General features: G+C 35.1%; 1 protein-coding gene and 2 long non-coding RNA genes across 3 annotated transcripts; all 3 read left to right on the forward strand.

Moving 5' to 3' along the window:
* The first annotated feature begins 1,297 nt into the window (after positions 1-1,297).
* On the forward strand, positions 1,298-3,931 carry LOC140145038 (uncharacterized). The gene is made up of 3 exons (XR_011857972.1): positions 1,298-1,378; positions 2,868-2,954; positions 3,842-3,931. It is a non-coding gene; the product is annotated as an uncharacterized lncRNA (long non-coding RNA).
* A 314-nt stretch (positions 3,932-4,245) lies between these two features.
* Positions 4,246-5,649, forward strand: LOC140145039 (uncharacterized). The gene is made up of 3 exons (XR_011857973.1): positions 4,246-4,331; positions 4,611-4,697; positions 5,562-5,649. It is a non-coding gene; the product is annotated as an uncharacterized lncRNA (long non-coding RNA).
* Positions 5,650-7,524: 1,875 nt separating this feature from the next.
* Positions 7,525-17,846, forward strand: LOC140145036 (uncharacterized). Its single transcript, XM_072166827.1, has 9 exons — positions 7,525-7,627; positions 8,313-8,426; positions 9,106-9,219; positions 9,700-9,706; positions 11,337-11,450; positions 12,094-12,162; positions 12,701-12,790; positions 14,393-14,464; positions 15,393-17,846. Exons 1-9 carry the CDS (start codon positions 7,577-7,579, stop codon positions 15,473-15,475), a joined length of 714 nt encoding a protein of 237 aa, XP_072022928.1. The 5' UTR covers positions 7,525-7,576; the 3' UTR covers positions 15,476-17,846.
* The last annotated feature ends 1,236 nt before the right edge of the window (positions 17,847-19,082 follow it).

The raw sequence follows: 19,082 nt of genomic DNA on the forward strand, positions 1-19,082 counted from the left end.
TCACAAAGAAAAGTACTTTAAATTGTGATAATATCTGTTTATTTTATACTAGATGACGAAATAGAGACTGAGAATTGTGGAAATGATGATGCAGATATTGTAGAGGGCATATGTGATGATAATAGTGGAGAAATGTCAAAACTTAAAGGTACTTAAAAGGGCATTTTGTGATCCGCAGCCTCATCCCCCCACTTTTTCCAAAAATAGTTGGGATTTTTATACCACTGGAAACTGGAGATGTAAACTATATAAATAGTATATTATACTGAAAAAATGAGGATGCCGACAACAATAAATGCTGACATGATAACAAAATATGATAGAGACCCAATGAATAGTAGCAAATTGTGAAACATGATGGGAAATTACAAATCACTCGGCATATATTTAAGATGTTTTTTCGTATGCTGTTTGTAAGCAGTAACCGAGTGTGCATTTTTCAGAGTTGATGGCAAATTATTCCAAAGTATAATGCACTTTGGATTCTAATGGTGTTATACGCGAGGCACATGTTGGTATGATCAATATGGATATCACCTGCATGATGAGTGTTATAATTATGCACATCACTGTTAATAATAAAGTAATTATGATCAAAAAGGTCGTTGGGAAGGAGACCATATTAAAATTGATACATAAAAATCACAATTTGGAGAATGTACAAATGATGTATTTTTAATGTTTTAAGTGATGGAAAAAAAGTGGGAAAATGTGCTAACCAGAGCAAGTTAGCATGGTTAGTGCAGGTTCTGACAAACTTCTTTTGCAACAGGAGAACAGATTCATGGTGCGAATTGTTGTTATCAGCACAGATATACAGGGTTTGTAATGACTCAGTTGGGAGAAATTGCCCAACTTTCTGATGATGCCATTATATTTAGAGATGATGTTATAAACGTGAGTGGTGTGGGACTTCCAACTTAAATTATCATCAATAATGATCCCCAGAAATTTAGTAGTATTTACTTGACCTAATTGTTTGTTATCAATATTAACTTTGATGTCAATGTTATGATTTTGATTATATTTATTTTAAAATATCATGTAATTAGTTTTACTTACATTTAGAGACTATACTGTTGAGAGTATTGGTACATTTTGAACAACAATTCGATCATGGATTACACATGTTTTATATGGTCAAATTTTAGCTTCAAGCTAGTGAAATTGGATCTTATTACAATTTCCCATTCATTTGTACATGACTTTTTTTTTGTTCAGGCTAACATTAGAAAAGGTTTCTTGACAATAATGTTTTATGTGATACTTTTTGCATCAGGTACCCAATCAACATGTGCTCAAGATGAACCAAGACACATTGAAGCTGAATGTATCAAAGTAAGCGACGATTCCCCAAATGCAACTGTCGTATCTGCAGGTAAATATATTTGGAGATTGTGGAGCTACATTATTTGATCTAGCACATTACATATGTGTGGGATATTTATTATTATTATTCTCTCTTTGAGGAAATCAAAATTGGTATTCTGTTGGAATACATTTTTGGGTGGGTGCGGCGTGCCGCACCCACCCTGTATGCTCTGACTATTGACCTACTTTTTCACATGCCGCAGTGTTGAGAAAATATTCGTGCCGGTTATATCCCAAACACCCACAGAGGTGATAGTTTACGGCGAGTTTTTTAATTATTACTTGATTTTGATATGTAAGTAATACGATAAAGTCGTCATAGGCAGTAATGTGTTTGTATTAAAAGAAATAACAAAAATAATTATTTAAGTAATAGAAATACTATTTGGAAATTGCAGCAAGATTTGAAGATGTTTTTATTTGAACAGTACCAGTTCACCAGTTTTGCTAGTTTTCCTAATCTTTGGGCTAACTTAATAGCATCGTGAAGGTCATATATATCATTTTATACTGACAGCTTCGGCATGTAGAAATACAGCTTGTATGTGCATTGTGTGCAGTGTGTACATAGGCTATTTACTTTTCAAATCTTTGATGCTTGTGTAAGGTATTATAGACAAATTATTAGAATGCATGTGTACCAGTAGAAATGGCCCAGGTTGAATAAAATAAATAAACATATGAATGAATATTTTATTCCCTGGATTATTTTTGTTGGGACAATATAATGATATAGTTTGACGCTTTGAAATACAGTTATGTTAATCATAATAAAGTTACAAAGTTAAAAAATAATATCGAAATATTGTAAAATCAAACATTTCCCTCATAAGTTGCAATACAACATATTGAGGAAATTGATATGACAGATTTTTAAACTTTGATATGGAAAGATACCCCAGCCCTGTTGTCTCACCAGAGAAGAGCAGAAGTCTTTCTATCTGATGATAAAAACCCTCTAGGTATGATTACGAAAATGTTTTAAATAACTATTATCTACAAAAGTTTTATAACCATGTTTTATATAAAATGTTAACATAAAACGTCTTGTGTTATGATGTGAAGGGTTAATATAAAAACAGGGAAAATCTGTTCCAACTGACCAGCAGAGAACAAAGGATAAGCAATAGATCAGATTAAAATCAGGGAAAATATGACACAACCTCCAATGGGGAATAACAAACGTATAAACGTATAAAGTTAAAAACTCTTTTAACTTTGTTTATACGTTTTGTGTTATTCCCCTATTGGAAATCGATGTTGTGTCATATTTTCCTGTTTTAATTGTGAACTTGACTTACTCATTCTTTCATTTCTCTTGACAATTTTTCATTTGCCCACCCTATTCCTTTTAAAGGAATTTTTATTGTATACATGTACATGTTTCATTTTGTTTCAGATTTGGAAATTTTTAATACACAGTCCAATAAATGGGTGGAATAAACATTTGGAATTAAAAATTAATTATCCTTTTCATCTTTTATCTTTTGTTTCAGCTAAACCAAAGAAGACATCAAAAGGAACATCTGTTGACCCTAATTCAGCACTTGACATCTCAGCCAAGATCAAGAACTCAGAGAAAGGTATGAATTTAGATCTAGCACTATATTCAATATTTGCTTGATAGTGCAGGGCAGCAAGTTTCACTGCTTTTGCAGGAATTCCAACTTTTGTTACTCCTAATTTACACACTTTTATTCATTTTCAGCCTGTTTTGTGGCTTTATAGCACTAATTTACACGCTTTTTTAAGCTTTTCCTGCAAAGTAACTTCAGGACACTTGCATCCCTGATAGTGACTGGCGATTGAAATGTCACTTAAACAATCTGAACAAATATTGTTCATATATAGATAAAACATATGATGGAAGTTGTTAATTTTGTCAGGTCTGATTTCAATATCAAATTCACACACTAAGTAGAGCTACCTTGGTTCATTTAAATATGGTTACTTTGGCCTGATGAAAAGTTCTGCAGACTTTTTTTTTTTTTTTTTAAGCCAACGATGTTTAAAGACCGTGTGAATACGATGGAACTTCACAACTATTTGTAACCACTAGCAGCAGGTATAGGCTATGCCAAATCAGTCAATAGTGAAACACCTAATGCACAGCTGTATCAAAGAAATCAAAACCAGTGTCAGATTCAGAGTCCTGCTTCTCCGCCACGTTAACAAGTTTGAAAGAAGGTATGCTTTATTACATGTGATTATTGGCAGTTATGTTATTTGTAGATTATACAAAACTAAGTTTTAAATTTAAATTCAAAGGTACTTTATTGATAGATATTTCTTGACAAGTGGATTGCATGCATGAATAAAATTCTTGCAATGTTCTCCCTCTCCTCTCAGTTCCTCCTTCATTTTGTTTCAGATTTGGAAATTTTTAATACACAGTCCAATAAATGTGGGTGGAATAAACATTTGGAATTAAAAATTAATTATCCTTTTCATCTTTTATCTTTTGTTTCAGCTAAACCAAAGAAGACATCAAAAGGAACATCTGTTGACCCTAATTCAGCACTTGACATCTCAGCCAAGATCAAGAACCCAGAGAAAGGTATGAATACATTATGTATGGCACTTATTGGCTTGATATAGTGGCACACCCCACCCACCCCCACACACAAAAGTCAATCTAAAAGTGAATGCAGTGATATGCATTGCCACTTCTCAGGAAATGTTACTCTCAGGCAATGTGCCGTGATGGTGGCGATAGAAATGTCATTCTGTTGGAATACTTTTTTGTATACATGTACATGTCTCATTTTGTTTCAGATTGGAAATATTTGATACACAGTCCAATAAATGTGGGTGGAATAAACATTTGGCATTAAAAATGAATTATCCTTTTCATCTTTTATCTTTTGTTTCAGATAAACCAAAGAAGACATCAAAAGGAACATCTGTTGACCCTAATTCAGCACTTGGCATCTCAGCCAAGATCAAGAACCCAGAGAAAGGTATGAATACATTATGTATGGCACTTATTGGCTTGATATAGTGGCACACCCCACCCACCCCCACACACAAAAGTCAATCTAAAAGTGAATGCAGTGATATGCATTGCCACTTCTCAGGAAATGTTACTCTCAGGCAATGTGCCGTGATGGTGGCGATAGAAATGTCATTCTGTTGGAATACTTTTTTGTATACATGTACACAGTCCAATAAATGTGGGTGGAATAAACATTTGGAATTAAAAATTAATTATGCTTTTCATCTTTTATATTTTGTTTCAGCTAAACCAAAGAAGACATCAAAAGGAACATCTGTTGACCCTAATTCAGCACTTGACATCTCAGCCAAGATCAAGAACTCAGAGAAAGGTATGAATTTAGATCTAGCACTATATTCAATATTTGCTTGATAGTGCAGGGATGCAAGTTTCCCTGCTTTTGCAGGAATTCCAACTTTTTGTTACTCCTAATTTACACACTTTTATTCATTTTCAGCCTGTTTTGTGGCTTTATAGCACTAATTTACACGCTTTTTTAACCTTTTCCTGCAAAATCACTTCAGGACACTTGCATCCCTGATAGTGACTGGCGATTGAAATGTCACTTAAACAATCTGAACAAATATTGTTCATATATAGATGAAACATATGATGGAAGTTGTTAATTTTGTCAGGTCTGATTTCAATATCAAATTCACACACTAAGTAGAGCTACCTTGGTTCATTTATATATGGTTACTTTGGCCTGATGAAAAGTTCTGCAGACATTTTTTTTGAGTTGCCAAAGCCAACGATGTTTAAAGACCGTGTGAATACGATGGAACTTCACAACTATTTGTAACCACTAGCAGCAGGTATAGGCTATGCCAAATCAGTCAATAGTGAAACACCTAATGCACAGCTGTATCAAAGAAATCAAAACCAGTGTCAGATTCAGAGTCCTGCTTCTCCGCCACGTTAACAAGTTTGAAAGAAGGTATGCTTTATTACATGTGATTATTGGCAGTTATGTTATTTGTAGATTATACACTACTAAGTTTTAAATTTAAATTCAAAGGAACTTTATTGATAGATATTTCTTGACAAGTGGATTGCATGCATGAATAAAATTCTTGCAATGTTCACCCTCTCCTCTCAGTTCCTCCCTGTTCTTTTATCTCCACAGCTTTAGTAACATATTCTTAATATTATATAAAGTGGTAATAAATGATTACTTCTCCATATTATATACTAGATGAAGAAATCGTGGAAGTAGATTGCTGTGATGATGAAGGTGCTGAGTATAATGAAGGTTATAGTGGTGGTGAGGCCTCGCATGATAACCACACATCACTGAATGAAGGTAACATAATTTACTAGAACATACATGTAGGTGCTTTGGTTGTACAATGAGGAGTAAGCAGGCTTATACTGAGTTAGTGCATTTTCAAATAAGTGGTAATAATGACCTTAAAAATCATTGTGATCTGGTTATATGATACAACTTCAGCCCATTTTCATATCAAATGCTTATAGGCATGGCATTAATTGCTAGATGTGCATTGCATGCAAGAGTAAATTTTTACAATGTCTTCCCTTACTTTACAGTTTATGTGTTCTTGTATCTCCACATTATCTCAATTAATTCTCTCTCATTTTTATCTGCAGGATCATGTGCTAGGTTTATCCCTTGGACAGGAAAAGGTATGTACTTAAATAAAATATATTTAGTTGGACAATTTTTTAATTAATTTTTTAATTAATTTTTTAATTAATATTACACAGAGTAATGTTAAACATCAAGCGTGTGGATCGGATTCCAAATGAAACCATCTACAATCTGACCAACACCACTCCACTGGTTGCCAGAGTCAAGATTCATCAACTCAAATTTCTCGGCCATATATTGCGTCTTGAAGACGATGAGCCTGTGAAAGAATATGCCCTTTATATACCACCACATGGGAAGAGGAAACCGGGACAGCCGCGCACACTGTACTTACAGTATGTCCAGCACCTCCTGGGAGATACTGAAGGGATGTTGCAGCCATACAAAATTGTTTCGCTTGCCCAAGATCGCAATAGTTGGAGAAAGCTTGTAGTCGCCTGCTCCGCAGCCGACTGATGATGATGATGATGATGAATATTACACATTACATTTGAAACCAGTTTGTATGTCCATTATCCAGACCAAGTTATTTTAATTTTATTCAAAACAAGTTATTTTAATTTGTCAAAAACAGGAATGTGTTTGTCCATTCAAAAAGTTGAACATGAAATACAGAAAAATGAAGATAGGAATGAGGCAACATCATGATAAAAGTAGACACAGTGAGATTGTATAAGCCAATCTCTCATTTAATTTGAGTGGATTGCTCTGATATTTGGACACATTGATCTTATATAACTTCCTGATTGTAACTAAACAAAACTTGTAGGATTTAATTTTGTAATCAGCGTCAAATACTTTTTTACATCTCAAAAAATGCAGTCTCTGAGAATCAGCAGGAATACATTTTTTTGTTGTGTACGTAGGAATTGCTAGTTGTGTGCATTAATATTGCATGCAAGAGTAACATTCTTTATAATGTCCTCCCTCACCTCATATGTCAGTTCTTGTATCGCCACATTTTCTCAATTAATTCTCTTCCATTTGTATCCGTAGGGTCATGTGCTAGGTTTATTCCTTGGACAGGAAAAGGTATGTACTTTGTACTTGTATCAGTTGAAAAATATTTATTTGAACAACATGTAAATATATTTGTTTAACAAAAAAGTACTGTAATAAATAATGTCGACATGTAATTGAAATTCCATAATTATTTCTTACAATATGATAACAAATTTGTGATGTCCTACATCCAGAGCATGTAGCTTAAATTTGTTGTATTAACCACATAGACCAAGGAGTGTGTTTGCTATAAACACTAGAACCTGAAATACGGGAAATCACAAATAATGCATGGCTGATGAGGCATGTCATGTAGACATGTTTAACATTACATGTTTCTGTCGAGGGGTACACCCCTGCAAACTTGATATATTTCTGCATTAAAACAGTGTTTCGTACACATTACCAATATTTGTATCCATTTTGGTTCTTTTAGAAGGCAAGGTTGGCCACGAATTGTTTTACAATTTTTGTTTTGTTTTTGATTGAGAAAGTAAATGGTAATAAATAGATATTTCTTTAAACATATTACATTGTAGATAGTGAAATCATAGAAGCAGATTATTCTGACGAAGATGGTGCTGAGAATGGTATAAACAATGGAGAAAGTGGTGAGACTTCACATAAGTGTGCATCATGGAATGAAAAAGGTAAATCCTTTCATACATGCATTTTACACATAGATGCGTTTATATTACAATGAGTAAAAAGACCTGATAATAACTGAGCTGGCATGCCATATCAGTGAATGCAATTATTGTCTTCATTTGCATGTAGAAAGGCGATTCAAAACTTGTTTGGGGAATGAATGTTTATAAGTACTAGCATTTGTGTTATTGTGTTATCCTGGTCTGTACAGACATCATCATGCAATAAATAGTAGATGAGTGCTACATGGCAATGTGTGCTATGAGTGAATAACTGTAGAGATGAGATATCTTCAGTAAACAACATAGCATGGATATGTGCTATCTACTGTAGATAGCATTTTCTGTAACTCTGCATTGGTCTATTACATACTTGAACACATGTGCATAACATTGCACATACACACAGAGACAGAATTGAGAGAATCTTTGTTCTAATTCCATGACCGTGAATCTATACTGACTACAGTTACATGTTGGTGTTTATAGTTACTGTGTAATTATTTATAATTATAAAGAAATTTTTCTTTGTTGGAATAAACATGCAATGACTGAACATTATTAACAATCACCAAACTTTTCTACTTAAAACATCTAAATTTATCATACACATCATTGTTTTGTTTGTTTGGTTTTTTTTTCGAGAAATTAAATGTTAATAAATAGATATTTCTCTATTGCACATTAGATAATGAAATCACAGACGCAGATTATGCTGACGAAGATGGTGCTGAGAATGGTATCAGCAATGGAGGAAATGGCGAGACTTCGCATGTTAAGTGTGCATCATGGAATGAACAAGGTAAACTCTCTCATTCATGTATTTTACACATAGACGTGGTAAAGGAGTAAAAAGGCCTGATAATATTTGAGCTGGCATGCCATATCAGTGAATGCAATTATTGTCTTCATTTGCATGTAGAAAGGCGATTCAAAACTTGTTTGGGGAATGAATGTTTATAAGTACTAGCATTTGTGTTATTGTGTTATCCTGGTCTGTACAGACATCATCATGCAATAAATAGTAGATGAGTGCTACATGGCAATGTGTGCTATGAGTGAATAACTGTAGAGATGAGATATCTTCAGTAAACAACATAGCATGGATATGTGCTATCTACTGTAGATAGCATTTTCTGTAACTCTGCATTGGTCTATTACATACTTGAACACATGTGCATAACATTGCACATACACACAGAGACAGAATTGAGAGAATCTTTGTTCTAATTCCATGACCGTGAATATATACTGACTACAGTTACATGTTGGTGTTTATAGTTACTGTGTAATTATTTATAATTATAAAGAAATTTTTCTTTGTTGGAATAAACATGCAATGACTGAACATTATTAACAATCACCAAACTTTTCTACTTAAAACATCTAACTTTATCATACACATCATTGTTTTGTTTGTTTGGTTTTTTTTTTCGAGAAATTAAATGTTAATAAATAGATATTTCTCTATTGCATATTAGATAATGAAATCACAGACGCAGATTATGCTGACGAAGATGGTGCTGAGAATGGTATCAGCAATGGAGGAAATGGCGAGACTTCGCATGTTAAGTGTGCATCATGGAATGAACAAGGTAAACTCTCTCATTCATGTATTTTACACATAGACGTGGTAAAGGAGTAAAAAGGCCTGATAATATTTGTGCTGGCATGCCATATCAGTGAATGCAATTATTGTCTTCATTTGCATGTAGAAAGGCGATTCAAAACTCGTTTGGGGAATGAATGTTTATAAGTACTAGCATTTGTGTTATTGTGGTATCCTGGTCTGTACAGACATCATCATGCAATAAATAGTAGATGAGTGCTACATGGCAATGTGTGCTATGAGTGAATAACTGTAGAGATGAGATATCTTCAGTAAACAACATAGCATGGATATGTGCTATCTACTGTAGATAGCATTTTTCTGTAACTCTGCATTGGTCTATTACATACTTGAACACATGTGCATAACATTGCACATACACACAGAGACAGAATTGAGAGAATCTTTGTTCTAATTCCATGACCGTGAATCTATACTGACTACAGTTACATGTTGGTGTTTATAGTTACTGTGTAATTATTTATAATTATAAAGAAATTCTTCTTTGTTGGAATAAACATGCGATTCTGTCATTAATGCTACGTAAACATTACTTGCTTGCAGACAACAATCACTATACGTTATTAACAATCACCAAACTTTACTATTTAAAACATGTAACTTGATCAAACCCATCATTACACAGCTGTGACATTAGTCATGGCTGTGTCTTTTTTCTTACAGGTTCTTTCTTTCTTCTTCTTTCTTCTGTCGACCATTTCATTTGTTCTAGCATTGACATGCTTACACCGATTTTGACCTAACTTGGTCACAACTATCACTGACCATGCCCCTACATGTCACATGAAACTCATGGTGTCAAATGTCATGTAGGGTCACAGAGGTCAAAAACGTGATTTCAACTCAAAATGCTACTTCTCCCACAAATTTCGCAGGACAGTAACGCTACTTGCACACATGCATTGTTATTACCCAGTGTCTATACACAGATTTGATGTCAAAGGTCATTAAGGGGTCACTTCCGGTAAAAAAACCAAATTCCTTCAAAATGCTACTTCTCCCACAAATTACATAGGACGGTGACGCAACTTGCACACATGCATTGCTATGAATTATGTTAACCTATTGTATATGTGGTATTTTTTTGTTTGAGGTCAAAGGTTATTAAGGGGTCACTTCCGGTATAAAACGAAATACCTTCAAAATGCTACTTCTCCCACAAATTACATAGGACGGTGACGCAACTTGCACACATGCATTGCTATTACCCAGTGTCTATGAATCATACACAAGATTTGAGGTCAAAGGTCATTAAGGGGTCACTTCCGGTGTAAAACCAAATTCCTTCAAAAAAAATTATAAGCTAAGAAAAACATAGGAGAGTGACGGTATGTGCACACATGAATTATGTTTACCTTATGTATATGTGGTATATTTTGTTTGAGGTCAAAGGTCATTAAGGGGTCACTTCTGGTCGGCCCTAATTTGGTAAAACAACCTAACTCGAAGATAGAAGTTTTACCTAATTAAGGCTCTGCTGAAAAATATTTAGACCTGCTTTGGTGAAAACCCCGAATTTTAGGAACACAATAATAAGTTGGACACTTGAAAAAAAGAAATGACATGAAGGCTTTTAAACTTGTTTCAATACAGTCCTAATTAGGCATAAAAGTCTATATCGAGTTAGGTCGTTTTACCAAATTAGGGCCGTGGTATAAAACGAAAAACCTTCAAAAAATTGTATTTGATAAGAAAAACATAGGACAGTAACAATATGTTCACACATGAATTGTGGTTACCCAATTCATATGTGGTATTTTTTTATTTGGGGTCAAATGTCGTTAAGGGGTCACTTCCGATCTGAGACATAAAACCTTCAAAATGCCCCTTAGCTGCCACAAGTAACATAGCAAAGTGCCACGTGCACCCATGCATTGACATTGGCCAATGTCTATGGGCGTTTTCATATATTTTGGGGTCAAAGGTCATTAGGGGTCACAACACGGCTGTGTTCGTGGGTTAGACCATAGCTAAGTCTAGTTGGTGTTTTGGTTTGTTTTTTTTCTGTTTTTTTTTTCTTTCTTTTTTTTTTGAATTTGCAATTAAATGTTAATAAATTGATATTTCTCTATTGTATATTAGATAAAGAAATCACAGACGCAGATTATGCTGACGAAGATGGTGCTGAGAATGGTATCAGCAATGGAGGAAATGGCGAGACTTCGCATGTTAAATGTGCATCATGGAATGAACAAGGTAAATTCTCTCATCCATGTACTTTACCCATAGATGTGTTGATAGTACAAGGTTGAGTAAAAATGCCTGATAGTAACTGTGAGCTGGCATGCCATTTCAGTGAAGGCAAGTGTGTATGGGTGTGTAAATACATCACAGTCTCAGAGGTTTAGTATTGTGTGGCTGGTGCTGCTGAAAATGGAGGTGGCGGTGCAACGGTAGACCTTAACAAAGGTACTCAATGCAAATTGTTTTATGACTAAATGTACATTAGATAAAATAAATTGGTGGAAGCTGTATTTTGTGTATAATTGAGAAAAAATCAAGCTAGTTACGCTTGTATGAAGTCCATTCCTTGGGCTGTATCCCCTGTTAAAGGAGTACTTTGTGATCCTAGCATCATCTTTTTATGACATTTTCTGTAGATATCCACGAAAAATGCTAATACCCAAAATTTCAGTTCACTCCGCTTGTGCGTTTGTGAGTTATGCATGATTATTTGATGATATTTTTGCCAAAAAAATAAAATTAAAACCTATTTGGTGAAAAGTGGGGGGAAGAGGATGTCAATCACAAAATGTCCCTGTTAACAGCTGATATATTGTTTGAATATTACACAATAAAGGGTGCTAATAACTGATCATTTTTGTATATTTTAAAATAGGTGACGAAATCTTACAGTCTGAAGAGGACATGTGCAGTGAAGTTGTTGCTGAAACGCCTATCCTTAAAGGTAGTTATTTATGCATAACACATGCAGAAAGAAAACTTACATGAATGATAAGATTTATTTTGTGCATTGAGCGGGTAATGATCAGACAGAGTCGATGTGTAATTTTGCAGGGTTGAGCAGAGAGTCCACCTTTTTCTCATGTTTGGCGTATTGCAGATGGGTTGAATTTATGTGAGTGTGGTGCAATTTGTTACATATATTTTCTGGTGATTTTTGTCAATCTTGCTACATTTGGTTTCATATGTGGGTGACTGAGGGGTGATAGATGTTTTTGACGAAAAAAATCTTGTTGTCTATGATACTAATCGAAACGTGGAAAGGTCTTAGAAGCGAGCTTGCACTGCTTCTGGTTTTTAATTCATTTTCTTTTTTACATGAACATAAATATTGTGTCCTGTGAATAAATATTATGTTATAATAATCACCACCACATACCGTAGTTCAATTCCCCTTCGAATTCGGAGGGTATTACACCTCATCCAAAAGTAAGAGTGACATTTACGTATATGGCTCATGATTCCCATTTTTACACCTTCAGATCCAAAGAGAGGAGTCAAGAGAAGTTTGGAGATGCCATTTGATGTTTCTGTTGGCCCAAGTAAAATTGATGAAACACTTATGCAGAAGAGTGAGTACTACCAGTTTTGCAATACAGTCACACGCTTAACCCTATTCTATTACCCCACAAAAGTGGTATATTTGAGTGGTGTGGAGGTATCATATTAATAATAATAATAATATGCACATATTTATTAAGCGCTTACAAAATTAATCTCGAAGCGCTGTACAAAGCATTAAAAACATAAAAACAAAGGCAAATATTATAGGCAAAAATATATAGATTAAAAACCTACACAAGAAACATAATAAAAGTATGCAACAAAATATAATAAAGGGCACGACAAGTGGGTGGCTGTGGCAAAACGCACGATGGAAAATTGATATTAACTACTGCATTGCAGTGTTATTGGTTGGGTAAAAACCAATAAGTGGCATACCATTGGCAAGCTTGGACTTTGAGCTTTTAGAAAAACAAGTTTGATATTTAATTATGTAAATATTATGCAAATTAGCTCATGAATAATTAATGAGCTCATAGCCAAATATGATCAAAAAATTATTTTCATTTACAAGTTTGAAGTGTACGAGTACACCAATGTGGCATTTTTATGCAGTTTTAAATACACTGCCGTGTTTCTACATATAATAAAAAGAAATCCGAGTTACTTTGGACCATATTTAAAAAGTTTATGGACATTTTGGGCTATTTTAGGGCAAAATTTGGCCTAAAATGGTCAAAATATGCAGGTTTCCAACATGATGTGTTAATGGTAGTTATATTAGGAAAAAAGGTGTTTTGTTAATAGAGAAGTGATAAATTATCAAAACTTTTCCAAAGATAAGACCTTATGTGTGTAAATATTTTTTTACATGCATATTAAGCCATTTTGTGCCATATGGCACCAAATTGATAGGGGGTAATAGAATAGGTTAATATGCCTAAGGTGATACTACACCCGTGATCAATTTTGTGACTAATTTTGCATTTTTCTCAAAAAATAACAAAACACTGGTAACAAAAGTTATGCCTACTATATGGGCAACGAATGTTAAGAAATGAGGTTCATTCTAACGGCACATATTTACTTATCATAAATAAATAACGGACCACTTGTCTTGAGTGACTGAAAGTCCAGTGAAGTCAATGGATTCCTTGCACCTATAATATACATCACTTTTGTTAGCAGCATGTTATTATTCTTTGAGGAAATTTCAAAAATAGTCACAAATTTATCAAGGGGTGTAGTACCACCTTAAATACTCAAACAGCAATTCACACTGATTCACCTGGTTATTCTTTTCTTGTAACTGACACCTGAAGTTGTGAAATGAATAAAAAGAATATACCATAGTAAGTGACTAACAATATGTATAACTTGAAGATAAATTTGATCATTTCAATTTGTTTGCCTTTTGTTTTCATGTGATATTTTAAAAATGAAAAGTGATTAGTATCAGGTTTGTTGAATGAAAACAAAACTAGACATTTTTAAGATATTAATATGACATCTTAAGTTAAGGCTACAAGAAAGTTCATTACATCTAAACATTCATGAAAAAGCAGAATACTGATTTATATTTTCAGCATGAAGCTCTTGATTCTGATTCTTCAAAGGAACAGCCAAACTGATTATAATTTTAATTTGTTAATTAATTATCTTCTTCCCAGAATCTAAGACAAGAGCCAAGACTACATCATTCACATCAGGACCAGTTCCCATCCCAAATATCAAAGAAATCGGTAAGATATTATCAGTTAACGACAAATGCGTAACTACCATAGAAAATGTGAACAGCAAAAGGAAAACTATCTCTCTGCCTTATATGCGTTTGCACCAGTTAAATATATCAAGAAACATCTAAAACATGCTTGAGATTCATTTATAATAGTCTCACATATGTGACCTGCTCCAACAAAGTGAGTGTAAAGTCCCATTGGTATAAAAGTCCATTATACCCGACTAAAAAAGAAATGTATATTTTAATCAAGACAGTTGTGACATGTTACATATAATTTTAAAGCTTGTGAAAGGGGAGTTCAAATCTAGAATATCTCAGAAAGTGAAATGTGCAGCATCATGCTCATTTTGTAGGAGCTGGTCACATATTTGATAAACAGTGCATGACTTGATCGAAAAAACAAAACAAAACTTGATCTGCACCACAGAACAGTTGCCCTTTTCAATTGAATTCTGCAAAATAGTTCAGGAATTTTGATCAAGTTTCCCAATTCAAAGGCATTCTTTAATTTAATATGTCCAAAATAGAGGTATGGAGAATCAGATGGCATCTCACAAAGGGTCTTAGCTAGAAATTCAGGTTTGCCCTTCATTTGAATAACTTTGCCTGTCATAATTTGACCTTTAACATTTTTAATCAATTTTTACAGCCAATTGGGTGTTCAAAGAGTTCAAATATATGCTGCCATAGCTTTGTTTTGCAAATCTAGTCTGCTAAAAAGGTCAATAGACTTTCTAAACACCTAGAATTATAATATAGCATCTGTCAAAGACATTAGTTTTGCTTGTCCCAGGAGCAAACTCCCCTTCTCAAATGACAGACAGACGGGTGGCTAGATAAGACACTGATCTCACATTTAATAAATTAATATTAGTTATATGTCGACCACTTTTAACTCTAGATAAAATTCATTCATTTCTATGTTTCAGATGATACACCAAGGAGAAGTTACAACCTCCGCCCTTGCGTGATACGACTCCGTGATTTAAACAATAGTTCTGTTAAAAAATGAAAAGCTCAATGTAAGTGATTGAAAGTGTAATTCAACACCTTCTTTGGTTGTAAACATACAGATTCTTAGAAGCAGCTGGTATAGCCGACATATTGAGTATGTTAAACTTGTACAAAATGTAGTACTCAATCTGAATTATGTATTTAACCAAATATTAGTATTTAGGGGTGTGTGGGCCAAGAGAATAAAGAGAATATTTCTATATTGATCTAAATTATGTAAAAGCATGATGAGAAAGTTTTTAGGTGATTCTCAAACCAAGGTTTCATCAATGATGATGGTAGATTTGGCTTGGAGGTGGCAGACATTATACATGTAAAGGCACTTAGTAGAATTGGTTGTGATGATGCATGCCGATGAGATTGATTGTAGGCGTGCATGGATGGTAGTGGTTGCGCATGTTGACAACAGCTCTGCATCACAGGTTCCGGGCTAATTGATGGCTGCATATTATTGCCTAGGCTATGCCATGGTACTGTGCTCTTGAGAAAGCACTGTATCTTATACGCTATGTATTAATGGGTTCCTGCATGTATTGATCCTTAAATGCTGGAAAGGTAAACAGATGCCACTGTGAGTAGTGTCATGCAGGCATGACAATTTTCAGTTTTAAAACTGAATTCAATTCAGTTTTCTTTTTAATCCAAATTTCCACAACTTAATTTAATTTCAGCCTATTTTTGGTAATTGTTGCCAAATTTCACACACATTTTCTGTTTTTTTAGGAACATGCCTGGGTCATGGTGATCGATCGCTGTCATAACATAGAGGACACATAACACTGCAAAATAGATGATCACTAAACCCTGTTATAACAGGTTTGCCCACGTTACAATGTGGATAAAAGTGGGATAAGTTTTTGTGATGGTCCCGAAGAGGTTGATGGTTATGTTGGTAGCATGGAAGGGCCTGGCCCAATCATTAAACTATAGAGATATGTAACTCTCGCCTGTGATTACGGTTTCATCCCCTTTAAAAATGTTCATGATTGTGAAATGTAAAGAAGTTGGCGTGCAAGTTTGTGGGTTTGGTTGTCATTGTGAAGATGAGATTGGTAGTGGCCATGTGGTGTTGGTGGTTGTGGCGATGATGCTGTGCTGATAAATACTAATTCTATGATTGCATATAGAATGAAAGTGCTATATGATGTTGATTATAAATGGACATGTAGAGGTTGATGATGCTGACTGTACAATGACCGTGATGATTTGTTGTGCATTGTTGATGAGATCAGTGCTTGTGATGCATTAGCATTATTCATGATTGTCGCTATGCTGATGACGATGGCAATTAATGGAGACTCTGATGTTGGTGAGAGTTTATAAGTGAACTCTGTTGTAGAGTTGTTGATGATGGAGTGGTGATGATGATGCTGTGGTGATGATATTGAATCTGTTTGCGTAGAATGAAAGTACCGGCTGTAAATGGACATCCCCGGTATGTAGAGGTTGGTGATGATGATGCTGGCTGTACAATGACCATGATGACTTGTTGTGCATGATGAGACCAGTGGTTGTGATGCGTCATTCATGATTGTTGCTATGCTGATGACGATGGCAATTAATGGAGACTGATGTTGGTGAGAGTTTAGAAGTGAGCTCTGTTGTAGAGTTGTTGATGGAGTGGTGATGATGATGCTGTGGTGATGATATCGAATCTGTTTGCATAGAATGAAAGTACCAGCTGTAAATGGACATCCCCGATATGTAGAGGTTGGTGATGATGATGCTGGCTGTACAATGACCGTGATGATTTGTTGTGCATTGTTGATGAGACCAGTGGTTGTGATGCGTCATTCATGATTGTCGCTATGCTGATGATGATGGCAATTAATGGAGACTCTGATGTTGGTGAGAGTTTATAAGTGAACTCTGTTGTAGAGTTGTTGATGGAGTGGTGATGATGATGCTGTGGTGATGATATCGAATCTGTTTGCATAGAATGAAAGTACCAGCTGTAAATGGACATCCCCGATATGTAGAGGTTGGTGATGATGATGCTGGCTGTACAATGACCGTGATGATTTGTTGTGCATTGTTGATGAGATCAGTGGTTGTGATGCGTCATTCATGATTGTCGCTATGCTGATGATGATGGCAATTAATGGAGACTCTGATGTTGGTGAGAGTTTATAAGTGAACTCTGTTGTAGAGTTGTTGATGGAGTGGTGATGATGATGCTGTGGTGATGATATTGAATCTGTTTGCATAGAATGAAAGTGTCGGCTGTAAATTGACATTCCAGATATGTAGAGGTTGGTGACGATGATGCTGGCTGTACAATGACCGTGATGATTTGTTGTGCATTGTTGATTAGACCAGTGGTTGTGATGCATTATTCATGATTGTTGCTATGCTGATGACGATGGCAATTAATGGAGACTCTGATGTTGGTGAGAATTTAGAAGTGAACTCTGTTGTAGAGTTGTTGATGATGGAGTGGTGATGATGATGCTGTGGTGATGATATTGAATCTGTTTGCATAGAATGAAAGTACCGGCTGTAAATGGACATCCCCGATATGTAGAGGTTGGTGATGATGATGCTGGCTGTACAATGACCGTGATGATTTGTTGTGCATTGTTGATTAGACCAGTGGTTGTGATGCATTATTCATGATTGTTGCTATGCTGATGACGATGGCAATTAATGGAGACTCTGATGTTGGTGAGAATTTAGAAGTGAACTCTGTTGTAGAGTTGTTGATGATGGAGTGGTGATGATGATGCTGTGGTGATGATATTGAATCTGTTTGCATAGAATGAAAGTACCGGCTGTAAATGGACATCCCCTATATGTAGAGGTTGGTGATGATGATGCTGGCTGTACAATGACCATGATGACTTGTTGTGCATGATGAGACCAGTGGTTGTGATGCGTCATTCATGATTGTCGCTATGCTGATGACGATGGCAATTAATAGAGACTCTGATGTTGGTGAGAGTTTATAAGTGAACTCTGTTGTAGAGTTGTTGATGGAGTGGTGATGATGATGCTGTGGTGATGATATTGAATCTGTTTGAATAGAATGAAAGTGTCGGCTGTAAATGGACATCCCCGGTATGTAGAGGTTGGTGATGATGATGCTGGCTGTACAATGACCGTGATGATTTGTTGTGCATTGTTGATGAGACCAGTGGTTGTGATGCTTTAATCATGATTGTCGCTATGCTGATGACGATGGCAATTAATGGAGACTCTGATGTTGGTGAGAGTTTATAAGTGAACTCTGTTGTAGAGTTGTTGATGGAAGGTGATGATGATGCTGTGGTGATGATATTGAATCTGTTTGAATAGAATGAAAGTGTCGGCTGTAAATGGACATCCCCGGTATGTAGAGGTTGGTGATGATGATGCTGGCTGTACAATGACCGTGATGATTTGTTGTGCATTGTTGATGAGATCAGTGATTGTGATGCGTCATTCATGATTGTGGCTATGCTGATGATGATGGCAATTAATGGAGACTCTGATGTTGGTGAGAGTTTATAAGTGAACTCTGTTGTAGAGTTGTTGATGGAGTGGTGATGATGATGCTGTGATGATGATATTGAATCTGTTTGCATAGAATGAAAGTGTCGGCTGTAAATGGACATCCCCGATATGTA

Source organism: Amphiura filiformis, unplaced genomic scaffold, assembly GCF_039555335.1.
Source record: "Amphiura filiformis unplaced genomic scaffold, Afil_fr2py scaffold_119, whole genome shotgun sequence".
Taxonomy (NCBI): domain Eukaryota; kingdom Metazoa; phylum Echinodermata; class Ophiuroidea; order Amphilepidida; family Amphiuridae; genus Amphiura; species Amphiura filiformis.

Bases quoted from the DNA above. Each gene is read 5' to 3' on its own strand.
- LOC140145036 (XM_072166827.1), top strand. From the start codon at position 7,577: ATGGAGAAAGTGGTGAGACTTCACATAAGTGTGCATCATGGAATGAAA. The intron at 7,628-8,312 runs GTAAATCCTTTC...ATTGCACATTAG, and splicing joins TGCATCATGGAATGAAAAAG to ATAATGAAATCACAGACGCA. The intron at 8,427-9,105 runs GTAAACTCTCTC...ATTGCATATTAG, and splicing joins TGCATCATGGAATGAACAAG to ATAATGAAATCACAGACGCA.